A 27,064-nucleotide genomic window follows, 5' to 3' on the forward strand; every position below is an offset into this window, starting at 1 on the left:
CATTTAATCAAATATTTATTTCGGCTTTTTTTTTTAAACTTAGGTCATTCAAGGGTACTGCCTGATTGCCACAGATGCAATGCTAAAAATTATGAGTAACAACCTCAGAACCTAATGATCGGTTAATCAGGAGTCAATCATTTCAACTGTGAAGAAAACAAATAGCTTTCAATTACGGCTGAGAAACTCCATTTGTCTTTCTAACTGTCATGCCTAGCTACCTTGAAAAGAAAGTCTGCAGATTCACAGTACTTAAAAAATGCTCACATTCAGTTATGTGGGCCAGCTGCATAATGAAAGTCTCAAATAAATAACGTGATGAGTCAGAAAATAAAAAATGTCCATGTTCCTAGCACTGTTTTAATATAATGCCCAACCAACTCTCTCAACAAGCCACTTTGCAGAAAATAAAGTTTAGTACAAAAAGATTCATCGTCGTCATCGTCCTCATCGTCATCAGCCTGACTATACCCACTGCAGGGCAAAGGCCTCTCCCATATTTCTCCAATTAACCCGGTTCTGTGCAAGCTACATCCACTTGACCCCTGCGAACTTCTTAACCTCATCCGCCCACCTAACTTTCTGCCACCCTCTGCTACGCTTTCCTTCCCTTGGAATCTAGTTTGTTACCCTAAGCGACCACCGGTTATCCTCTCATAGCACTACGTGTCCTGCCCATGCCCATTTCTTCTTCGTAATTTCCACTAGAATGTCAGTAACTTGAGTTATTTCTCTGACCCACTTTGCAGCTTCCTATCTCTTAATGTTACCCCTACCATTTTTCGTCCCATAGCCCTCTGAGTTGTCCTCAACTTAAGTTGAACCCTTTTGGTTAGCCTCCACGTTTCAGCCCCATAGGTGAGTACAGGTAAGATGCAACTGTTGTGTACTTTCCTCTTGAGCAATACCGGTAAGCTGCTAGTCATAATCTGCGAGTGCTTACCAAATGCGCTCCATCCCAATCTTATTCTTCTTGTTATTTCCTTTTCATGGTCTGGATCTGCAGTTACTACCTGTCCTAAGTAGACATAATCGCCTACCACTTCCAGTGCTTCGCTACCTAACGTAAACTGCTGTTCCTTCCCGAGGCTGTTGAACATTACCTTAGTGTTCTGCATATTGATTTTTAAGCTTACCTTTCTACTTGTCTAGGTCATCGATCTTTATTTGCAGTTCATCCCCCAAGTTACTTTAGCAAGGCAATGTCATCAGCAAATCGCAAATTACAGAGATATTCTCCATCTACCCTTATCCCTAACTGCTCCCATTACAAATCTCTGAACACTTCCTCTAAGCAAGCTGTCAATAGTACTGGGGAGATCGTGTCTCCTTGCCTAACACCTTTCTTTGTGCAGAACTATGGTTGCTGTGCAGCCACTATATATAGTATCTTCCAGCACTTTGACGTACGGCTCGTCTACCTCCTGATTTCGCAATGCCTGCATCACCGCCGAGGTTTCAACTGAGTCAAATGCTTTTTCATAATCAATGAATGCTATGTATGAGGTCTGGTTATATTCCGAGCATTTTTCTATCACCTGGTTGATGATATCGATATGATCAATAGTAGAGTACCGTTTCCGAAAACCTGCTTGATCCTTTGCTTGATTGCAGTCTGAGGTTGTCTGATTCTATTAGCGATTATCTTAGTAAATACCTTATACGTAACAGACAGTAAGCTGATTGGTCTGTAATGTTTAAGGTCCTTAGAGTCCCCTTTCTTATGAATGAGGATAATGTTTGCATTCTTCCATGGTTCCGGTACCGTCGATGACACCAGGCACTTCACCAGGATAGTCACCAACTATTGTGTCCTCTGCCATCGCACAAGTACTGCTAAGGGCTTGGAGGATTGATTGCCGTCATATCCTTAGCGGACGTGGCAACGTTCCCCAAACTGCTTTCTGTTGACCAAATCATGCACTCATGGACTCCTCGTCCCTGCGTTGAAGATTCGTTAAAAACAGTGATCTAAATTGTTAAATCCTCACTTGTTTTATGGGTGACCAGTTTTTCTAGCACGATATCCCCACGCCCTTTAACAAATCTGTAGTTATCTGATCCTCTCCAGCTGATTTCCCCCTTTTCATAGTTTCTAATGCTTTCTTGACCTCGTCCTTCATCACTGAAGGAATGTCTGACTATTTTTCCCTACCGCCAATCTCATAACGGTCCTGACTACTTTGGCTACTGTAAAGATCTATATAGAACTCCTTGGCTACTTTGACTATCTTGTCCTATTCGTGATGACGTTGCCCGCCTTGTCCCTTATCGCATGCATCTGGCTTTTGCCTATGCCCAATTTCTTTTTTACCGCTTTAAGGCTCCCCCCATTCTTCACAGCTTGCACAATTTTCTTTATGTTATACTTCCTTATATCGGCCACCTTGCGCTTATTGATTAGCTTTGATATCTCGGCCAATTCTATCTGGTTTGTTGGATTTGAAGCTTTCATATTCTGGCATTTCTTAATCAAATCTTTCATCTCCTTAGACAGCTTAACGGTATCCTCTCTAACTATCCTGCCGCCTAATTCTACAGCGCACTCAGTAATGATATCTCTGAAGTCACTGTTCATTGCTTCCAGGGTAATGTCGCCATCCTCGGTTAGAGCTGAATATCTATTCTATAGCGAGATCCTGAACTCTTCTGCCCTCACCGCTAATTCGTTGGTGGGTTTCTTTCTTACTAATCTGCTGCGTTCCTTATTCACATTTAGGCTAATTCGGGACCTCACCATCCTGTGGTCACTGCATCTCACTTTCCCAATTGCCTCTACATCTTGCATAATGGTGGGGGTTGAACATAGTATGAAGTGAATTTCATTTTTAGTCTCCCCATTTGGACTTTTCCATGTCCATTTCTGGTTCTTCCGTTTGCTGAAGAAGGTATTCATGATTCTTAAGTTATTGTGCTCTGCAAACTCAACTAGTAACTCCCCCCTGCTATTCCTAGAGCCAATGCCATAGTCACCTACTGCCTGGTCTTCTGCCTGCTTTTTCCCTACTTTGGCATTGAAGTCGCCCATTAGTACAGTATACTGCGTCTTTACTTTTTGCATTGCCGATTCTACATCTTCATAAAAGCTTTCAACTGCCTGGTCATCATAACTACATGTGGGTGCATAGGCCTGTACAACCTTCAGTTTATACCGCTTATTAAGCTACTATGCCTGCCACCCTCTCATTAATACTATAGAATTCATCTATATTGCCCGCTATGCACTTATTGACAAGGAAACCTACTCCTAGATCTCGCCCCTCCGGTAAACCTCGATAACACAGTACATGCCCATCCTTCAGTACGGTATATGCCTCATTCGGCCTCCTAACCTCACTAAGCCCTATGACATCCTATTGCTGCATACTCTCTAGTTCCTCTAACAGCACTGCTAGACTTGCTTCACTAGCTGGGGTTCTAACGTTAAACGTTTCCAGGGTCAGTTTCTAATGGCGGCCTGTCCAGCGGAGCCAGAAATTCTTAGCACCCCCTGCTGCGTCACAGGTCTGACCGCCGCCGTGGTCAATTGTTTCGCAGTCGCTGGGGACTGAGGGCCGGGGTTTTATAGTAATTCAAGTAATACATAAATAGAGGTTCTTGGGGAGCCCTATAAACACTCCAAGGAACCCTCAGGCTCCATGGAAACAATTTATAGAATATATTAGGTTAAAGGAACTAAAGCAGTGCCCCGTAAACCAGCATCCTGCTATAACTAGAGTGAAATAAGCTTGTAACTGCTGTACTATGCCATAAACAAGAATGCGATCAAGAGGAGTTACACAAAGGCAATCAATGATGAATAATACAAGGCAAAAGATGACCTGCCAATCTTTAGCTTGCTGAAATTTCTAGCCTACGCGAGAAAGTGCACTGGTCTTGCATGTAAAACGTGCTTTCCAGCTCAGTGCTCTTTAGGAACTTTTTAGCATTTCGGTAAGGAAACCACAATACTAGTTACAGCACCTTAAAGGTTATTGATTTCGTGAAGGATGCTCCAACGAATATTTACTCAATGTGAAAAATATTAAAATAACGGTTGCATTTTAATGCAATACCCTGAAGTGAGCAACTGCAAATAAGACCATGTGCAAATAAATATATGGTGAATATATGCCACCAATTCATGACTTATGCAAATGATAGTATGTATGAGTGCAGAGGTGCAAACATTATAGTACACATTAAATAAAGCTTAAGACATGCGCTTGAACATGATGATCTAAGTGGAAAACTGTATAGTTTATATAATGAAATTTATTATTGGCACCATTCCTGGCACGGTTATGCAAACTGCAGGGGCATATAGACTCTTGGTGTTGTGCAGCTGGCCAAGTCTTGTGATATCCATTGCTACTGTATGCTTGCATCATTCCAGATTTCATTTAATTACCTATAATGTTTGCACCTCTGCACTCATACATACTATCATTTGCATAAGTCATGAATTGGTGGCATATATTCACCATATATTTATTTGCACATGGTCTTATTTGCAGTTGCTCACTTCGGGGTATTGCATTAAAATGCAACCGTTATTTTAATATTTTTCACATTGAGTAAATATTCGTTGGAGCATCCTTCACGAAATCAATAACCTTTAAGGTGCTGTAACTAGTATTGTGGTTTCCTTACCGAAATGCTAAAAAGTTCCTAAAGAGCACTGAGCTGGAAAGCACGTTTTACATGCAAGACCAGTGCACTTTCTCGCGCAGGCTAGAAATTTCAGCAAGCTAAAGATTGGCAGGTCATCTTTTGGCTTGTATTATTCATCATTGATTGCCTTTGTGTAACTCCTCTTGATCGCATTCTTGTTTATGGCATAGTACAGCAGTTACAAGCTTATTTCACTCTAGTTATAGCAGGATGCTGGTTTACGGGGCACTGCTTTAGTTCCTTTAACCTAATATATTCTATAAATTGTTTCCATGGAGCCTGAGGGTTCCTTGGAGTGTTTATAGGGCTCCCCAAGAACCTCTATTTATGTATTACTTGAATTACTATAAAACCCCGGCCCTCAGTCCCCAGCGACTGCGAAACAATTGACCACGGCGGCGGTCAGACCTGTGACGCAGCAGGGGGTGCTAAGAATTTCTGGCTCCGCTGGACAGGCCGCCATTAGAAACTGACCCTGGAAACGTTTAACGTTAGAACCCCAGCTAGTGAAGCAAGTCTAGCAGTGCTGTTAGAGGAACTAGAGAGTATGCAGCAATAGGATGTCATAGGGCTTAGTGAGGTTAGGAGGCCGAATGAGGCATATACCGTACTGAAGGATGGGCATGTACTGTGTTATCGAGGTTTACCGGAGGGGCGAGATCTAGGAGTAGGTTTCCTTGTCAATAAGTGCATAGCGGGCAATATAGATGAATTCTATAGTATTAATGAGAGGGTGGCAGGCATAGTAGCTTAATAAGCGGTATAAACTGAAGGTTGTACAGGCCTATGCACCCACATGTAGTTATGATGACCAGGCAGTTGAAAGCTTTTATGAAGATGTAGAATCGGCAATGCAAAAAGTAAAGACGCAGTATACTGTACTAATGGGCGACTTCAATGCCAAAGTAGGGAAAAAGCAGGCAGAAGACCAGGCAGTAGGTGACTATGGCATTGGCTCTAGGAATAGCAGGGGGGAGTTACTAGTTGAGTTTGCAGAGCACAATAACTTAAGAATCATGAATACCTTCTTCAGCAAACGGAAGAACCAGAAATGGACATGGAAAAGTCCAAATGGGGAGACTAAAAATGAAATTCACTTCATACTATGTTCAACCCCCACCATTATGCAAGATGTAGAGGCAATTGGGAAAGTGAGATGCAGTGACCACAGGATGGTGAGGTCCCGAATTAGCCTAAATGTGAATAAGGAACGCAGCAGATTAGTAAGAAAGAAACCCACCAACGAATTAGCGGTGAGGGCAGAAGAGTTCAGGATCTCGCTATAGAATAGATATTCAGCTCTAACCGAGGATGGCGACATTACCCTGGAAGCAATGAACAGTGACTTCAGAGATATCATTACTGAGTGCGCTGTAGAATTAGGCGGCAGGATAGTTAGAGAGGATACCGTTAAGCTGTCTAAGGAGATGAAAGATTTGATTAAGAAATGCCAGAATATGAAAGCTTCAAATCCAACAAACCAGAGAGAATTGGCCGAGATATCAAAGCTAATCAATAAGCGCAAGGTGGCCGATATAAGGAAGTATAACATAAAGAAAATTGTGCAAGCTGTGAAGAATGGGGGAAGCCTTAAAGCGGTAAAAAAGAAATTGGGCATAGGCAAAAGCCAGATGCATGCGATAAGGGACAAGGCGGGCAACGTCATCACGAATAGGACAAGATAGTCAAAGTAGCCAAGGAGTTCTATATAGATCTTTACAGTAGCCGAAGTAGTCAGGACCGTTATGAGATTGGCGGTAGGGAAAAATAGTCAGACATTCCTTCAGTGATGAAGGACGAGGTCAAGAAAGCATTAGAAACTATGAAAAGGGGGAAATCAGCTGGAGAGGATCAGATAACTACAGATTTGTTAAAGGGCGTGGGGATATCGTGCTAGAAAAACTGGTCACCCATAAAACAAGTGAGGATTTAACAATTTAGATCACTGTTTTTAACGAATCTTCAACGCAGGGACGAGGAGTCCATGAGTGCATGATTTGGTCAACAGAAAGCAGTTTGGGGAACGTTGCCACGTCCGCTAAGGATATGACGGCAATCAATCCTCCAAGCCCTTAGCAGTACTTGTGCGATGGCAGAGGACACAATAGTTGGTGACTATCCTGGTGAAGTGCCTGGTGTCATCGACGGTACCGGAACCATGGAAGAATGCAAACATTATCCTCATTCATAAGAAAGGGGACTCTAAGGACCTTAAACATTACAGACCAATCAGCTTACTGTCTGTTACGTATAAGGTATTTACTAAGATAATCGCTAATAGAATCAGACAACCTCAGACTGCAATCAAGCAAAGGATCAAGCAGGTTTTCGGAAACGGTACTCTACTATTGATCATATCGATACCATCAACCAGGTGATAGAAAAATGCTCGGAATATAACCAGACCTCATACATAGCATTCATTGATTATGAAAAAGCATTTGACTCAGTTGAAACCTCGGCGGTGATGCAGGCATTGCGAAATCAGGAGGTAGACGAGCCGTACGTCAAAGTGCTGGAAGATACTATATATAGTGGCTGCACAGCAACCATAGTTCTGCACAAAGAAAGGTGTTAGGCAAGGAGACACGATCTCCCCAGTACTATTGACAGCTTGCTTAGAGGAAGTGTTCAGAGATTTGTAATGGGAGCAGTTAGGGATAAGGGTAGATGGAGAATATCTCTGTAATTTGCGATTTGCTGATGACATTGCCTTGCTAAAGTAACTTGGGGGATGAACTGCAAATAAAGATCGATGACCTAGACAAGTAGAAAGGTAAGCTTAAAAATCAATATGCAGAACACTAAGGTAATGTTCAACAGCCTCGGGAAGGAACAGCAGTTTACGTTAGGTAGCGAAGCACTGGAAGTGGTAGGCGATTATGTCTACTTAGGACAGGTAGTAACTGCAGATCCAGACCATGAAAAGGAAATAACAAGAAGAATAAGATTGGGATGGAGCGCATTTGGTAAGCACTCGCAGATTATGACTAGCAGCTTACCGGTATTGCTCAAGAGGAAAGTACACAACAGTTGCATCTTACCTGTACTCACCTATGGGGCTGAAACGTGGAGGCTAACCAAAAGGGTTCAACTTAAGTTGAGGACAACTCAGAGGGCTATGGGACGAAAAATGGTAGGGGTAACATTAAGAGATAGGAAGCTGCAAAGTGGGTCAGAGAAATAACTCAAGTTACTGACATTCTAGTGGAAATTACGAAGAAGAAATGGGCATGGGCAGGACACGTAGTGCTATGAGAGGATAACCGGTGGTCGCTTAGGGTAACAAACTAGATTCCAAGGGAAGGAAAGCGTAGCAGAGGGTGGCAGAAAGTTAGGTGGGCGGATGAGGTTAAGAAGTTCGCAGGGGTCAAGTGGATGTAGCTTGCACAGAACCGGGTTAATTGGAGAAATATGGGAGAGGCCTTTGCCCTGCAGTGGGTATAGTCAGGCTGATGACGATGAGGACGATGACGACGATGAATCTTTTTGTACTAAACTTTATTTTCTGCAAAGTGGCTTGGTGAGAGAGTTGGTTGGGCATTATATTAAAACAGTGCTAGGAACATGGACATTTTTTATTTTCTGACTCATCACGTTATTTATTTGAGACTTTCATTATGCAGCTGGCCCACATAACTGAATGTGAGCATTTTTTAAGTACTGTGAATCTGCAGACTTTCTTTTCAAGGTAGCTAGGCATGACAGTTAGAAAGACAAATGGAGTTTCTCAGCCGTAATTGAAAGCTATTTGTTTTCTTCACAGTTGAAATGATTGACTCCTGATTAACCGATCATTAGGTTCTGAGGTTGTTACTCATAATTTTTAGCATTGCATCTGTGGCAATCAGGCAGTACCCTTGAATGACCTAAGTTTAAAAAAAAAAGCCGAAATAAATATTTGATTAAATGGTGAGTACTATTGCAAACTGAAGTGTTGCATGACCCACATGTGAGTCATTACAGCAGTTCAGATCTGCTTTCCTGGTCACTGCAAACACATCTATTATACTGGGCACGGGGGTTTATGACCCTCTCAGGACCAAAAACGTATGGCCAAAGAAACTTGCATGACTACGATAACTTCATGAACACGTCCTTTCCTTCCACAGCAATGTGTATGGTACAAAAGGAAATATGAGCCCTCTCAACTTTTTAAAGCGTGCAAATGAGACTGACAAAAATACACACTTGCAAAAAAGGGCTCCTTCACGAGTGTTTCCTGTAGCGAAAAAGCAGTGGAAAAAAAAAAGCCTTAAGTATCCTGGGATACTGTCCAGCCAGGAACTTCATTAACCATGGTTGCTGATGGGGCTGTAGTCAGAAATGAATGCTGGTTTGGGAGTGTTACGACTATTCACAGCTTAGAGGAAGGAAGCTGACATTTCCACTTGACCATCATCAATGACCAGTTAACTTCACTTATCCTTTTGTGCACAATATGCTTTGTATGTGGAGCACGGAGCCAAACTGGTTGATGTCAGAGCACAGGACTTATTTGGCATGTGGTAATGTGATAAATGCCAAACCCCTCTATTTTTGAATCAATGTTATATTCTTATGATCAGTCGATTTTCCCTTTATTTGCAGAAGCCAGTGTTATTTTAATGTTATTCTTGCAGTTTTTAGGAATGAAATGCAATGTGTCACCCTATACATCTTCACTGCACTTTAGTTGTGAGAGCACATGCTGCCAGAAATGCCTGTAAATATCTGTATGCAATCTAGCATATAAAAGCCCTATCTTCAGTGAAAGTAACCTGTCATGAAAATGGAGTAATATATCAAACAGGTGAACAAATTTGTGATCTGTGAAGTTTAACATCTCAAAGGGACACTAGAGCTATGAGGTCTATTAAGTTACATCCTCCTATTACATTAATTTTTTGTAATAATGTCCATTGTGCACCACTTCATGCAGTTATGCCGCATATACCAATTTCTCTCACCCAAAACTTATCAATCCACATTAATATAGCCTTGTGTGCTCAATCCTTCATTGTTTTATTCTGTATGTCTATTTTATTAAATAGAATGAGAGATTTTGGTGGAAATGGGGAGCAGTCGAAGGCCCAACTGCAGCCCTGCCAGCACGTTTGGGTGGCTCTGAAAAGAGCCGTTATCTTCGAAGTCCAAGCTCCAATGTGAGGCTGTAAGAAATGATGATCTACAAGTTGCTGTCCTTGGCACCAATAACTGTGGCCTGCATCTGAATATGAGGCTGCAGTCCGATTCTCAGCAGCATTTCGATGAAGGCAAAAGACACGGAGGCATACCATGCTGTTCCCTCTTGATAGAGGTACATATTTTTTCATGCTGAAATAGCCATCTGACCCGTCGCAGTGACTTAATGGTTAGGGCGCTTGGCTGCTGAACCCAAGGAAGTGAGTTTTATCTTGCGGCCTTTTTTCAATGGACGCAAAAAGCAAGGAGCCCATGTAGTGTGTGATGTCAGTGCATATCAAAGAACCCCAAAGTGGAAGAGCTTCCCAGACAATTCCTGTATGGTACCCGCCGGGATGGCGCAGTGGTTACGGCGCTTGACTACTGTTCCCAAGGATGCAGGATCGAATCTCGGTATCGGCGGCCGCTTTTCGATGGAGCCGAAAAGCAAGGCGTCCGTGTGCTGTGCGATGTCAGTGCACGTTAAAGAACCCCAGGTGGTCGAAATTTCCGGAGTTCTCCACTGTGGCGTCTCTCATAGCCTGAGTCGCTTTGGGACGTTAAACCCACAAACCAAAACAAACTTCCTCTATGGTGGTTCTCATAGCCTAAGTTGCTTTTGGGCATGAAAGCAAACCAACAGCAATAAGAGATTTCACTGCAAGTGGAGAAGAGGAAAAATAATGTGCCCTCGCTTGTATTTAAGCTTCAAGCATTGAACTTGGTTCCTGATATACGAGAGAGGCCACATCTTAGCCTCTTGACTGAGAGCGCTGTAACGCCTTATGTGTAGCCGAGAGCTCTCAATTGGTGTTTTGAAGAAATCTCTGCCATTTGGCAAGATGCCAGCCTTGACATTATCTTCATGCACTTCAACAATGAGAACAGCACAGTTGTCTATTAAGAAGCAGTCGCCCACTTTCACATGTCGGTCAACTCTTGTACAAGTCTGTGTGCACTCCCTTGCTTCTGACATTCTGCGGCTGAGCTGTGCCAGTGGCTTGTTCGTAGTTCTCAGCTTCTTCTTAACCTTTCCTAAGTAACTTTCGAAAGGAAAAGCACTGAAATCATCCACAGGCCCATGCTGAAGACACTGCTCTGCCAAGTGCACCAAACTGTGTACGTTGTACACCAGCTGCTTCACCCCATATAGTACACCGAACTGCTGAACAAAATACCTCAGCAAGTCCCGGGCAAAGCTGTTCAGAACTACATGGTATTCAGGTGCAGCGAGTATTCGCAAAGCCACATGTAACTGTAGGAAGTGTTCATACTTTTCTTTGGGCAAGAGAGATTTCAGAACAACAGGTCCTAGGTAGAGCAGAAATGTTCTGAATTCAGTCGCTTTCCAACGATCCAACTCCTCTGTTCCTCTGGGTTTTCGCTGGAAGGAACTTGGAAAGGCTTTAGCTGTTTCTCGCAACCTGTTGTTGAGTTCACTTAGCTCATCTCTGCTCAGTCGGGCAGCGTGCCCTTGCGAGACCCAATTTCTTAACAGCCGCCGCATTACACCCAGACAGACAAGGTGCATGTATTCCGTAGGAAAGCATGCCACCATATCAATATCCAACTTGGTGAAAGGGGAAACACCAGTGTGGTGCCGCTTATCTTCTTGTGCACGAAATGATACATCACTTCGCTGCGGTGCATGAAGGTCAGGAAATGTCAGCCTGTTTTCCACATAGCGACCCTTTTGGCTGCATCTTTCACAAGCATGGTAGCCTCCGTGTCCTATAATTGCCTTTACAAAGCTCCTTGCTGGGGCATCGCAGATCACAGCTGTCAGTGTCACAGTGGCACTAGTCCCTTTCACAAGTAAACCGCTGCTGCTCAGACTGTAGACTTCGTCTAGGAATGGAGCGAGAAATTGCTCCAGACAAGGTGGCTTCCCTGCACCACAGTACACACTGACCATAAATGGTGCAGAGTTCTTGAAGTTCGTTATGCGGCAAAGTATTGGCCACAAACCAGTCTGGCTGCTTTTATACAACGGCAGGCCATCTATGTTAGCATGCAGCCTGATGTTCTCGGGCACAGGTCCTTGCCCAATCGCTTGCTGGATGCCTTTGGCAAGGCCGAAATGAGCAAATGTGTCTTTCTGCTCCAGCTGTGATCTCCTTTGCGTCCGCAGCACGGTCCTTGCATCTTTTGGGAGCTCCGGAATCCCGCGACGACGGCAAAAGTCGAGCATATCATTAAGCAAAGCATGTGTGATGTGCTTGTTAGCTATGATAGCCAACTCCTCAGTCGCCGAGAGACTATGAAGAAAATTTTCATCAGGCTGACCCACATTCTCAGCCGCTGGACTGCTAGATGTCTCATCACTTGACTCTTCCGAGCTTGTGGCATGATCATTTCGTGAATGTTCTGCAGCATATGAATCATCCATAGAAAGGTCTGAGCTTGAAGCCTCATCACTTAGCCTGCTGGCTGTGCTCAATGTGCTGCTCCCTGATGCATTATCACACTCGCGCACAAATGGTGCTGGTGGATCTGCAGGTGGCCCGCTTCTACTGGTGCAAGCGTCGTCGGCGCAGACTCCGATTCTCCGACGCGTGGTTGCTTCGGACGGTGGCAGGGTGCGAACGTCGAGTAACGGTGCTTCACTCTGCGATTGTTTTCTGTCCCCGCGTTCTAAGCGTGACGACGCAGAATCGACCGGCCGCCCCGGAATACCGAGCTCTTGCAAGATCTCCCGGTATTCTTTCTCGACGATGCGGTACTTACGCCTTTTTGCGCTCATGACGAAACGCAACGCTCAGCGGTGAGAGACGAGGACCGAAACAGGTGCACAAAAAGACAACAGATGGATACGGGCCGCACCTCTACGCCACAAAAACACAGCGATGACAAGCGACCGCGCGCTCGGAACCACGTTGGAAGAAAGAGGTGCTCCGAAGGCGCCGTGCGGAGCCGAAGCAGCCACTTAGTGTGGGCGCCAGTGCACTGAACTATGGTCACCATAACTGTACTGTTCCGCACGGAGCGGCCGCCAAGGGCAGTGCCGGTGCTGAGGGTCGCTCGTTTTGCTGGCGCTTCTAACTGGGCGAACCTGCCACAGGCGCTTCATTTCGACGCGTATGATGTTCGCTTGCATGAAACTACTACTTTCGCATTCCACTCAACAATTAGACCCCTAATTCTCGAAACAACTGTCTCCTTCGCGCTTGGCTAGATTTCAATGTATACTTTAACAGCTAGAGCAACTGCTTATATAACGGTACTGAGCTGAGAACATATAGAATTTGCGGTTTGGCGCTGCTTTCACGCGTATATCGTGTTACGGCACATGTTAAATGGTGTAATAATTGATTTCAGAGTTTTCGTTTGTGAAAAGCAGCATCCATCTATACCAGGATACTTCTAAAACACCACGTAAGATACAAAAAAAGTATAAGCGATGAAGCGCAGGAAAACGACTGCGCATGTGATTGATGTAAGCTTGGGATGCATATCAACTATCGGCAAGCACGTATGAGTATACATATACGCCGTAGGTATAAGCTGTCTACGAAACATCTGATGCCGATACAAAAAGTACAAGAAAGACTGTTGGCGGCGCACTATAACGGGATGGCACTTTAATTGCATATCACTGTATGCGCTTCCGATGCCCCGCGCGCCCCAGGCGTCTTCTGCTCGAGCACAGACGTTTCCCATACAGGAATAGCAAATACAGTTTATTTGCGCAGAAGGCAGTGTGAAAATTTATACCAGCTCAGAATTAGGTGTTTACATAACGAAAAGAAGCATATATCATGTTAGAGGTGCCTGAATGCTAACTGAGGTTACAAAATTTCAGCGCGCCTGCCGCTGCTCCGTCCACTGACTCTGGCGGCCTCTTCCGAGCACACCAGCCGAGCTTTTTCGCGGCCCAGGCTTCGAAGCACTACTCTCTTACACTATGCAAAGAACCTCCTCGATCCGGACGCATGGAGAGAGAGAGAGAGAGAAAGAAAAAGAAATACCCGGATGCAAGTTGTCACGAAAAAGCGCCAACACTGTGCAGAAGAAGAAAAAAAAAAGGCTTGCAAACAGTAAACAGTTGTCATGAAAGAAAGCCAACATTGTGCACAAAAAAGTAAAATGATTTAACGTTACGAGCGGTACGTAAATTAGATATAGCCACAGCAATTTTACCCATGAGCATAAATAATGCATATTTCCTTTATAACATCCATTCGTTTACAACTTCTTCTACTTCAGCACTACGGCATTAGGTAAACACGCGTGTGTTTGCTTTCGTAACTTGCAAAAAAAAAAAAAAACACGATGTGTAGCTCTTTAAAAAAAAATTGAAGTGCAGTAAGAACATAAAAACAAATCATGGTGCCGTTGTCAGCACTCAGCTTCAAAGAGCTGTTCTCCACTGCTTAACGCACTATCCCTGTAGGCATCCCTGGGCATCCCTTTAGCGCGCAAACCCGTTATCCCATTATTCCCCCGGTCATTTCGTGGTTCGTCTCCGTCGGCTACGGAAGCGCTTGCTTTGTTTTAGGCTGAACTTTGGCGTGGCGACTCGTCTGGGTGACCCACCGGAGCACGAAGGAACTTTTTACGTAAGTATGCATGTTGATCTTCATCCCCTTGCATATTAGTGGTCAATTAACAGCTAATTACTCGTGAACTTAATGCCACGAGAAACAATGAGCCCGACTCGCAAGTAGCCCTTATCTGTCCGTAGACATCATTGGTTGTATTTTGATTAAGCGTCTCTGTGCATCGCTTCTGAGAGGTTTCGTTTATATCGGGTGTGTGGATGGATATTATAACAAGCCTATAATTTTTGGCGCTAAACGAATGTTATGCTACTACTGCTTGTCATGGTTGCGATGACAGGCAAGTGCGAAGTAGTCGACAGCTTTTCATCGCAATTTTCGCGTTTGTAACGCTAATCGCTATTTAATATATGCGCTGTCATAGAAACCAGCCTACATGTCTTGTGCTTGAATGACGAATGTTTCCACGGCAGTGCTTTGTTTCGTTGCGAGTCCTTGTATGATGAGACAAATGTGAGCAGAACAGATGAGCGAACACAATTCTTTTTCAGCGCTGCCAGAAGCAATGCAAAACCTGCCAGTTATCTGTTCCAGAAGGAGTTTATTTATTTATCTATTCATTTATTCGTTAATTTATTTATACAGGTGCCTGCAACACCTCAAGGGCATTACTGCTGAAGTGGGGAGGGGGGGGAGGTGACAACTGGAAGAAAACATGTATTCAATAAACATGAAAAAAAAAAACTTAACAGCACAGTACAGTTGCTAAAAGCAAGAAAGTAACTTTTTGTCCCCTCCCACTTAACTGAGTTTTCTATCGCAAACCACGGTAAAAATTTTCCCACTCGTTTCCTGCTGGCATCCTACTGGTTCGAGAAGTATTAGAACCACCAGCAGCAACTAGTAACAGTAGCTGATGGAATGTGTAGCAGCTGGGTTTCTGTCGTGAGCTGCAGAAAGTCAGACTTTGGTGCATTGTTTTCATGGGGTCCTTTTGGCCTAGGAATCATGGTGCAGCAGCTACCTTGGGCCATACAACCAAAACAATGATGACGGCAGAGGTTTTATTTCATGAATCATGCTTTATTATTACTTATGCCTACATAAGCTCTGCAGTTCGCTTGGCCACCCCTTAGTTTGAGATTGTGGTACTACCGCAGGTGTGCTCCAGCTCCAAATCAGATGGCGCCATGAAGTTAGCTGCACAGAAAAGGACTTGTTCCGAAAAACATGCTAGCAACACCATGCTACTGTTATTTACATTTTGAAAGCAGCCACTCATGAACCACACATCTGGTGAGAATCCACACGGGATCAGGTCAAGTGTAGTACAGTCAAGTCTACTTATAACAGATGCACTTATAATGAACGCTCACTCGTTATGAACGAGGGTCGGGGTACCGTCAAAATATGCATTAGGGCTACGAAACTGTCTCAGATTAAATGAACAACCGTGACCATACCACTTTGTTACAATAAAAAGAAAGGGGAAGCCTGGTGACCCGCCACACCACTGCAGTTGAAAGCCGCACGCTTGCTGCGAATGCGGAGAACAACGAGCACATCCCAGGTATTGGCGCATCTAGTGTCCACCTACCATAGGACAGGTTACAAGGTCTGTCGGTGCACGTGTACCCTGGATGGGTAAAGAACCTAATGTAAAAGCAAATGAGTGGCAATCACGTAAAAGGACCAGTCAAAAACCACCATCTCCGATTTGAGTTATGAATAATAGTCGAGGTATGCGGTGCTCGCCCACCAAGACCGGCGTGTGTGTCATTGACAGAGTCGAATCTCGAGCTTCTGCACTGCTGCCACGTGGAGGCGGCACACAAGAAAACAGATGTGTAGTATGTCCTGTGCACACATGCACTGTAGTAGCTTGGGCACTGCTATCTTGTGGAGAATCGAAGAGTTGGGAGGCAAACTACGAAATAGCATAAGCGCCTCATTAGCTATCGCTATTCCGCGTTGATCAAGCAGCTGGTCCGCAGACTGTTTCGGGCAGGAGCATATGATCACGATGCAAAGCTTAGAAGGCAGCTTGATAGTGTCCGATTTGAATCAACAGATGTCCAAAAACGACTCTTGGAAAAAGAAAACAAATGCCACTTTTGTAGAAGTTTGCATTCTTTTGGCTGAAATAAGGGGAGTCCACTTCACATGAACTTTGGATACAACGAACAACATCAGTGCGATTGTTATAAGTGGGCTTGACTGTATAATCACATAGCCTTTAATGAACATTTTTCATGAATGGTGCTCCACCAGAACTTGAGAAAGGGTGAAGGTGGGTCACACATTGTGTGCACTAGTGCATATTGAACCTAAACCCACACATACCAACTGTGTTCACTCAACACTGAGAACACCATTTCTAGGAGCAGTGTAAGTACATGGCCTTAGCATGAGGCCGTAAGTGCTGGTGCTACCAGTGAGGTTACAGGTATACACACCGTTAGCCAGACCTGGCTGCTCAGTGCTGAATGCTTTTGTCTTGTATGGAATGCCACACAAGACACACCTATACGCTGCAGTAGCTATAGTAGTATCAAGACATCCAAAAACGAATTATCATTGAAAGCTAGCCTACTTGGGCTTCGATTGGCATTACTGTAAACAGTGCAGTCAATAACCAAGTGATGAAGTGGGGCACTTGTGTGACACTGCAGCAAGTGTCGCAAGGATTATATTACCTAATTGCTTCTGAGAACAGCCCACATAGTATCGCAGTGTATGCAACAGATCGAGCATCCAAATGCTGCTACACAGTGTATGCCATTAAAATTATTGTGGTGCACATTACCGGAAAGCTAGCAAGAGTTCACGGTCACCAGTACTCTGCAAGCAAGTCTGTAATAACCTTTCTGTACATTGGATTCAGGTGGCATCACAGACACCATGACCAAGTCCAAGACATAGCTTCCACAGTGCATGTCGAAACAGGCACCAATAAGCAGATTAGGGAAATATTCAGCTTTCCACCAAGCTTCTAGTTTCAAACGCAGTGCCTGATGCAATGTTCGTGCTGCCAATCTAAACAATAGATAACAAAGAAGCCAACAGACACAGAGGGAGGCATAGGAGAATGGTAAAAAAATATCCCTTATGCTTTCCTTTGTTTCAATGGCTGTTGGCTCCTTTGTTGTCTGTCATAACGAAGCCCCTCCCTACATTACTTTGCAAATCTGAAACATGTTACACAATAGTACACATTTCATTGAAGGTTATCACACCCGGAAGAGTTGCTTGTGATTAGCATCTAAAATTTTCATAAAAATCCATTTTCAAAAAAACAACTTGTAACAATTTTTGATGTGAGAGTGCAGTTTAAGGTAGCAACACAACGAAAACAACAATGCTCTCATCATAACAAATTGCCATATGCAGAACAGCAACAGCAAAGCACTGAAGAAAAAAAAAAGATTTTCTGGATTGTTTTAGATGTGCTACATTGACGTATTAACATAGAAGTATTCACAAAATCCCTTTGTCTGTGCTTTGCTCTGTTCTCGTCCTTGCCGCTCTGAGCGCAGTACTCCTTTTTGTACCAAGGTAAGCGGTGAAAATAAATTAAATATATCGACTATAGCATTAATATCAGTACTGCGCGTTCTGCCTCCCGCGAAACTGCCGGCGAAAGTAACTTTCCTCTGAGCATGCTGAGCTTTTTTCTCGCAAAGCTGCACTGCGATGTAGCTCCTCGAACTATAACCATTACCAGTAAAGGCAAGCATAACTTAGTTTTGAAAACGAACATCGTACTCTACTGCTACTGCGGCGTAGCGCATTAGCTCGGCCGGAGCTCCTGCTTTTTTTTTCTTTCTTGCCTGTTTATATATCTCCAGGCTTGCTTCGTAGTTTAAACGTAACTCTTATAGTACCGCTTCACGGGCAGCACTAACTCCAGGCTTGCTTCGTAGTTTAAACGTAACTATTATAGTACCGCTTCACGGGCAGCACTAACAATCAGAGTCTTTTAAGGTCACGTTTTATTATTATTTTTTCTTTTTTTTTTACTTGCGTACAAAAATACGGCCCATTTGGAATTACGGGGTCATACCACCTCACTTCGGTAGTTCACTCCGTTTTCATCAGTAGTGGCCATCACTGCCGGACATGCTTGCGTTACTGTTGGTCTTCCCCAGTGTCATAAATTAGTCCTCGCAAATCTGCCAGGTAGCAACAGTCCAATCGGACATGTGTTTTTACGGGTCACAGATAAGTCAAATATACTTAGGCAGAACTACGGGCCAACAAAAGTGATCACCTCACTTGGTAGTTCACTCGATTTTGATCAGCGGCGGTCATCATTGCCGGGCTTACGTGCCTGAGAACCGCTGTGCCCGTTTGCGTTGCTGTTTTCCATTCATTTAAATGAGTCTTAGCAAAACCGCCGGACCTGAGCCCTAACGCGTTACACAAGTCGTGAAGACCCACAACACGAGAGAGAAATAAGCTTTTACTCACAATTGCAGCGCGGTGCTAGGCCTTGTAGAAGAGTCGTTTTACATTTTTGCGTCTTGCCAGATTGTCATATCGCTCAAATTTACGTAGAAATGCTCTAAAATAATTCATACCAAACATGTTAAAAGCGCAAAAAACCGGTCGCCTTATGATGGCCCCGGATGGCATCTTAACTGTGCACGAACGCACATGTCCATCTCGTCCATTAAAGACCTCTACCACGCGAGCAGTCTGCCACATATGCTTCGGCGCCTTTTCTTGATGCACGATAACCAAGTCGTCTACTGTGATCGCACTCGCAGGGCTGGAAGCGGACAAGTGGACCGAGCGTAACTGAAGCAGGTACTCCTTCAGCCATCGCTTCCAAAACGAGTCCATGACCGTTTGTCGGTATTTACACCTTCGACCTAAGTCAATTGCACTGGCCGAAGGAACGGAGGCTGCTTTCGCTTCGGGCAAGGCGATCAACCGTTTCCCAGTGAGCAGATGGGAAGACGTGAGAACCGATGTTTCTTCTGGTGCTGAGGAGACGTAGGCTAGTGGCCGAGAATTAATCGTAGCCTCGACGTCTGCAAGCACTACGCGCTTCGACGCGGCTCCGCTAGTTAATGAGCTGATCACACTGGCCAGGGATATTGCCATCTTGTTAGCTGCGTTCAATTTAATTCCCAGGATCTTCTGTTCACCGTTCGAAGATGTACTTTCGTCGTCCCCAAACGCCGCGCGGACTGCATCGGAATTCGAGGACCATTTCCTTAAGCGTATGTCGGCGTCGCTCATTATGTCGATGGCTTCAGTGGCCATTTTCAACGCCTCGTTTACTGTAGCCGCCCCCGTCACTAGATCGTCCACGTAAAAGGAGTCCTTCATGAGGCTCGCCGTTTTCGAAACTTCCTTTGTCGTGCATTCAAGGTGGTGGAGGAGGGCAGCGGTCAGCAAATACGGGCTGGTTGTTGTACCGAACGGTAGCCGAGTCATTCTCCATTCTTCGATATCCGGCAATGCTGACGGGTCAAGCGGCGGGCTACTGTACCAGAAGGACCGCAGGGCGTCTTTATCCTCAGGCCGCACGCTTATCTGCAGAAATGCTTTTTCGATGTCTGCTACGAGAGCGACCTTGTGTAGGCGGAACCGCAAGAGAATCTGCACCAAATCACTGACGAGGTTAGGTCCTTTTTCCAAGTGGTCGTTTAGTGACCGTTTCTTCGGAGCGTGTGATGATGCGCCGAACACGACACGCAGCTTCGTTGTAGTTGCCTCACTACGTACGACTGGCTGATGTGGCATGTAATAAACTTTCCCAGATGCTACTTCTTCGGTCACCCGCTCCGCATGCCCTGCCTCGAAATAACTCCTGATGGCGCCGTCGTATTGCTAAGCGAGTTCTGGATTGCGGCATAGTCGCTTTGTCAGGTTGTCGAGTCGCCGAATTGCCATATTTTTGTTGTCGTTGAGTTCTTTGGATGCGTCTTTCCATGGCAAGGCAACTTCATAGCGCTGACCTTTCTTTTCCAACTTTACCTTGCTCAGTGCTCTTTCGTCGTGTGTCTCTGGGGAATCTTTTATGTCGATGGCGTCTAGTTCCCGGAAATTCTGCAGCGTAGTGTGGACCTTGTCTGCAGTTTCCAAGCCTATTCTTAGTATGCAAACATTGTTTGCGATTGCGAGGCTTGAAGTCGCACTGAACGGTCCCTGAATCGTCCAACCAAACTTTGTATTCACCGCTGCTAATCCTTTATTTTCGTTGCATCTTCGCCCCTCTCCAGTTTGAAATTTCCAAAGGTGGCCGGCTCCAATTAGTAATCCAATACCTGGCACTGAAGACATGCCCGGATGGATCGGTCTGTCTGCGAGCAGTGCTCCTCGAACTTCCATATTTTGCACAAAACTGTGATCTGTGGGCACCTGCTTGACGTCCTTGCATATGAAGGGCACCTCAATAGCCTCTATTACTATTTCGTGATCTCCGTATTGGCTTCGGAGGCGAACTTCTACCAGCCGGCAGCTTTGGACTTGCGCGGCCGCAGCACCAAAAGTGTTTAGGCGGAAGTCGGCCTTTCCTAATACCTTCAAATCAAGTGCTTTTGAGATATCTGCTCGAATGAACGTTTTTTGACTTCCACCGTCCATTACGCCCCGGATGTAGCCGTATTTGGTGCTCCCCAACGCAAAGACACGGAAAGTATGCAGTGCCGTCTCTTGCGTTTCTTCTGTTTTGGCGTCTGCATGCACATTAGTGGCGGTGATCTTTGTTGGTACGTCAGTTTTGATCGCTGCCCAGTTGGGGTTTCACATTGAGGTAGCGTGCCTTTTCTCACAATTCCCGCATTTTATCTTTCGTCTGCAGTCTTTTGCTCGGTGTCCCCACCTTGTGCATCGAAAGCACCTTTTCGTCCTGGCAAGTTTTTCGATTTTTTCTTTGCTCGTCAGTGCAGCCGTACAGATCTCTGTATCGTGCCTGTTCGAATCGATTTTTCTGCCTTCTCTGATTGTGCATAAAGAACAGCGGCACTCGGAGTCGGCTGCCTGGCGCGTTTGCCGAGGTTTTCCTTGTAAGAAGGCGTCTCAAAGGCGGGACCTTGCCTACATCGCTCTCGACACTCGGTTTCTACCAGCAGAAAATGTAGTACCTCCTCTAGCCTTCTCTCTGATCTGTCTGCTGCCTGCGTCGAGGCGGACTGCTGCGCTGGTGACGCGGGACTACTATCGGGCGGCGACAATACATCTGTCTTGGTCGCTCGGCTTACCAGGCGGAGAAACTCCACCACCATGTCTCGCGGCAGCGCCGTCAGGATAATATCGCCAAGCATTGCGTAGTAAGCATGCTTGGTCACTCCGAGAGCCGTTAACCCGCAAATGTGGGCTTGAACATGATCGTAGAGCAGGCGGAGTCCTCTGACATCTCCTGATGACGATACGGGCGGTAGCGTCCTTAATTCGGTCAGGTGTTCTTGTTCGATTAGCCCCTTGTCTCCGAAACAGCGCTGCAGTATCTGTATAGCGTCTTCATAGCAGGCCTCAGTCGCTTATAACCCTTCAACTTCCGACGCGGCAGGCCCAGTGAGGAGGCTCTTTAAGTAATGAAATTTCTCCGCTTTGAACAGGGCCTGATTATCATGCACCGCTTCGCGGAAACATTCCCAAAACGATTGCCAGTTAGCAAGCTCAACTTTGAAAGACTGGAGCTGCAGCTTCGGAAGCCTGATTGCAGTGAGTCTGGGCGTCGGCACGGACGTTTGCGTCGATTCGGCGTTCTGTTCAGACGCAGTCTGTTGTGAAGCTGCGATTCGAGCCCTCAGTTGGCCGATGAGGTTGATGGCCCGGTCGTCGTATTCGACGCTTTCTGTAAACTCGGTCTCGAACGCTTCCTCCGGTAGATAGTTCAACTCGTCGTTGATCTTCCGCAGCTCATCGTTGCTCACTTCCAGTCTGTGAAGCAGAGCTGTCAACTGTTGGACGTTGGCTGTCGGCAGTGCTGTTGTGGCCTCGTTGATGATAATCGTGTTCTGCCCTCGTCGACTTCGCCTCTTCGCTTTGAGATTTTCCATTTTGGACCGTCGCGGTCTTTTCGGATTTCGCCACTATCTTCTCATCCCGGGTTTCGGCACCATGTAGTAGTTGTTGATTTGATATTAGACTGAACTTTGTAACTACAACTTTGAACTTTAGGGGATTCGAATAAAAGTGAAGAAATCACACGCGGACAAAAACTGTTTAACGGTAACAAAAACGATATATTCAGCAAAGTTTACACGCGTCTTTCTCCGACGAAGGGTGCGTTCCACACTCTCTCGTCCCCTCTTCTCTCCGCCAGTCGTTCCCAGCAGCACTCGCACCCTGCACGTGCGCACAGCCTCCTCGTCGCCGGCCCAGGCCCCTCCTTCTCCTCAGCGGGGTGCCACGCCGACCCTTGTTCCCAATCGCGCGTTCCCCGGTCGTTCCGGGAAAGTGGACCATGCCTATACCTAGGAACGCGCTGACCTTTGCTGGCTGCTCTTTCGGGAGCAAGAGCTCGGTATTTCTTCTCTTTCTTTATAAATTCTTTACATAGCATTCATTGATTACGAAAAAGCATTTGACTCAGTTGAAACTTCGGCTGTGATGCGGGCGTTGCGAAGTCAGGGGGTAGACGAGCCGTACGTGAAAGTGCTGGGAGATATATATAGTGGCTGCACAGCAACCATAGTTCTGCATAAAGAAAGTAACAAAATTCAAATAAAGAAAGGTGTTAGGCAAGAAGACGCAATCTCCCCAGTACTATTCACAGCTTGATTAGAGAAAGTATTCAGAGATCTAGAATGGAAGCAGTTAGGGATAAGGTTAGATGGAGAATACCTCAGCAATTTGCAGTTTGCTGATGACATTGCCTTGCTGCGCAACTCGAGGGATGAACTGCAAATAACGATTGATGACCTAGACAGGAAAAGTAGAAAGTAGAAAGGTAGGCTTAAAAATCAATATGCAGAAGACTAAGGTAATGTTCAACAGCCTCAGGAAGGAACAGCAGCTTACGTTAGGTAGCGAAGCACTGGAAGTAGTAGGCGAATATGTCTACTTAGGACAGGTAGTAACAGCAGATCCGGACCATGAAAAGGAAATAACAAGAAGAACAAGATTGGGATGGAGCGCATTTGGCAAGCACTCGCAGATTATGACTAGCAGCTTACCGGTATCGCTTAAAAGGAAAGTATACAACAGTTGCATCTTACCTGTACTCACCTATGGGGCTGAAACTTGGAGGCTAACCAAGGGGGTCTACTTAAGTTGAGGACAACTCAGAGGGCTATGGAACGAAAAATGGTAGAGGTAACATTAAGAGATATGAAGTGTGCAGAGTGGGTCAGAGAAATAACTCAAGTTACTGACATTCTAGTGAAAATTAAGAAGAAGTGGGCATGGGCAGGTCATGTAGTGCGAAGAGAGGATAACGGATGGTCGCTTAGGGTAATAAACTGGATTCCAAGGAAAGGAAAGCGTAGCAGGGGGCGGCAGAAAGTTAGGTGGGCGGATGAAGTTAGGAAGTTCACAGGGGTCAAATGGATGCAGCTAGCACAGAACCGGGTTAATTGGAGAAATATGGGAGCGGCCTTCGCCCTGCAGTGGGTAATAACAGGCTGATGATGATGATTATGATGATGATGATGATGCTTCCTCGTTGATGCGATATCCGAGGATTGTAAACCACGTAGGTTACCAACTAGAAATCACTGTTTATACACAGAAATTCGTCGAATTCTATTTTTCGGCGGTGACACCCTTTAAATCTAGCATATAGCAAGTTTCTGACTTTTTATTTTGTTCATGAGAATACATATTTTTTTCTGCCTCCATACAGTGAGACGTAACGGAGCGGCGAGCTTCGCTCTGAAGGTTGCCTAGAAAAAACGTGTTTCGGCTTTGCCTTCCTTTATCGTTCCTTTACGGCAATGTAAACAAGATACCAGCAATTCAAATTGTTTTCGTATTTCAAAGCGACGTTAGCGTGCTAAACGGTTGAGTGCCATATCTAACAAAGACGCATGAAATAAAGATGATTTTGTCACATAACATGACAATGACCCAAACGGCTGCGCAGCGATTTCACACTTACTAACAGCTTCAAAATAAAAGATACTCGTCTTCTGGGTGCAGAAGTCGCGATAGCTGACTAGTGTGCTTTATTCTAGTTTTCATACAAATAGCGAAATGGTTTGTTGTGTCCCGCACTGGTTGCTTAGTGGTTACGGCTCTTCACGAAGACGAAGCGAAGGGCACCCGTGTAGTTTGCGATGTCAGCGCATGTTAAAGAAGCCCAGATGGCTGAAGTTTTTGGACCACTTCGTTACGGCTACCTCGAATTTGATGCCACTTTGGTGCTCCAAACCCAATACTCCATATGGAAACTGGATTGTTATGCTCCGGCCAGCATTCCGATACTGCTGTTTCTTTGGCATGTACGACAAGTACGTGTTGGATTTAAAACGATGTTTCATGCGTGATATACAGGGGTGAAAGTTTTACAGTCGCTATGATATTTCAGGCATTAAAAGGAACGATCATATTACGGCGGTGTTTTTAAATAAAGCACAACAAAACTTTCCTGATGTAATCTAAGCAACTCAGATACCCAGAGAGCGATAATTGTTTTATGTCACAGGCGCACCACCAGGCAGGCGACAACACAAAGTAAACGATGAGGTTTGTTCTGGCTCGCCGTAGTGATTAAAAGCACATTGGGAGTGGAATTATATGTGAGCCGTAAACAATAGTGATGCTCGTAATTGTTCAAAAACGTTCTCTCGGCTGTAGCGTGCCGAAGGGACAGCAATAGCGCAGGCTGGGTGCTGAGGGTCAGCACAATTTAAGTGACGTTCAAGGTAAGTTGCATAAATTGCGCGTTAACTGTAACTCTAAGACCTTGCAGATAAACTTGCTCCAAATCAAAAGTTCGGTCAGGATATATTGCGCAATATTCTCTAGCGCTCGAAGATTGTCTAATCGTAGTTACCCTGATGGCGCGGCCATAAAGATGCCGCAGCTCTGCAGTCCCCAAGTAAAAGGCAGTGCGGCGCCTAACTACTCGGCAAAAAATGGTCGCTCCTGAGAACGGTTAAAGAACGTGGTCTTTATATGAATGTGCATCTGAGAAGAAGGCTGAGAATCTCGTCTTTCCTGCTGTGCGTCAATGCCGGGTTGATGTCAAATGTGGGCTGACGGAATTGGTCCGGTGGGTCTTCCAGGGTTTGGTCTTGGAAGGCGAATACATATTTGAGGTCCGCTAATTCGTCGAGAAAAGCGATCGTCGTGCCCTTGTTGAGATGCCGGTATTCTTCGGTGAACATTGTTACCAGCACCTGAGTTTGACCTCTCCGGAATTTTGCAATGCCTCTTGCGATGCCGACACCTCTTTCCAAGAGCAATTGGTTATTTCCTTCGACGATGCCCTCAGCGGTTTCGATGTTTGCGCTACCTACGCAGACTGCGACGCTTGATCGAGGTGGTACGGTCAATTCTTCATCGAGGACGTTTAGAACGATGTGTCGCGTCGAAGTCGTCGTAGCAGAAATGGCTTTGTCTGCAGAGAGTTTAATGAGCTTGGATCGGAGGTGGATGACAGCCCTATGTTCATTTTGGAAGTCCATGCCTAAAATCACGTCGCGGGAGCACTGCTGCAAGACCACAAAGCTGGTGGGGTCAGTGCGCCCATTTACGGTTATTCTTGAAGTACATCGTCCCGATGGAGTAATCAGGTGGCGACCTGCGGTGAGAATCAGCGGGTCATCCCGAGCCGTTGTAATTTTCCTGAGATGCGAGGCTAACGGTCCACTCATGACTGAATAGTCAGCTCCGGTGTCTACTAGGGCAGTGACTCTGTGACCGTCGACATCAACTTCAAGATCACTTGTTCGCGTCCTCGCTTGCACGTGGGCCTTGACGTTCGATCTCGGCTCCATCGTTTCTTCAGGTCATGGCCTGGGCATACCGTTGTTACTTCGCTAGGCGGCGGTGTCGACTTGCACTCTGGTCGTGTTGTCGTCGATGTCATCGTGTAGAGCGGCGGTGAAAGGGCTGTGTCGTCGTTAGTGGTCGTCGGGGGCGAGGATGTTCGTCTTTTCGCCGTTGAGCAACCTCACCTCCAAAGGTTGCTCTAATCAATTTCTCCTCCGCCGCTCACAGACCTTCCGCGCACACTCTCATCGTAGTTACGGCTTGGCGGCGCAAAGCGGGCCCTGTACGGCGATGGAGACCTGAACCGACCGCTTGGTGGCGCAATCTCACCGCTAGTCAAATAGTTGTCGATTTCTTGCGGTCGTTCACCTGGACGTGGTCGTGGAACATCGACTGCAAATCCGCGGAGACCGATTCGTCGCTACGGGCAGTGGCGCAGAATGTAGCCGGCCTCACCGCAGTGGAAGCATAATGGCCGGTTGTTTGCTGTCCTCCAGGCGTTGCACTTCCTGGGGCTTGGGGGTCGTTGGTAGGCTTGGCGGGCGGGGCCAAAGGGCGGCTTTCAGGTTCAGGACGGTAGCGGCGAGGGCTTGGAAAGTCATCACGTCGGAGCGCAGGGCGACGTAATGCAGCAGCGTAGTTTGTCACTGTTGCCTCTTGTGCTGGAACAGTCGCAGTCGTCGCTTGAGGAACGCTCAGCGCCTGCTGGACTTCTTCACGGACGACGTCCGCGAACGTCGCCACCTAGGGTTGTTGCGATGATGGCATCAATCGGCGGAGCTCCTTTCGTACGATCTCCCGGATGAGGTCCCGAAGGTTCTCTCCGCTTTCAGATGCGCTGGGGTAGTAGCTTG

General features: G+C 45.8%; 2 protein-coding genes across 2 annotated transcripts in view; one reads left to right on the plus strand and one right to left on the minus strand.

Moving 5' to 3' along the window:
* Positions 1–27,064, plus strand: part of LOC146200768 (uncharacterized) — a 225,915-nt gene that overhangs the window by 127,572 nt on the left and 71,279 nt on the right. The gene's annotated exons all lie outside the window — the stretch shown is intronic.
* On the minus strand, positions 9,886–11,879 carry LOC146200773 (uncharacterized). Its single transcript, XM_084595594.1, has one exon. It carries the CDS (start codon positions 11,729–11,731, stop codon positions 10,472–10,474), a length of 1,260 nt encoding a protein of 419 aa, XP_084451720.1. The 5' UTR covers positions 11,732–11,879; the 3' UTR covers positions 9,886–10,471.

Source organism: Amblyomma maculatum, chromosome 2 (genome assembly GCF_055883805.1).
Source record: "Amblyomma maculatum isolate TAMU_Amacu chromosome 2, ASM5588380v1, whole genome shotgun sequence".
Taxonomy (NCBI): Eukaryota; Metazoa; Arthropoda; class Arachnida; order Ixodida; family Ixodidae; genus Amblyomma; species Amblyomma maculatum.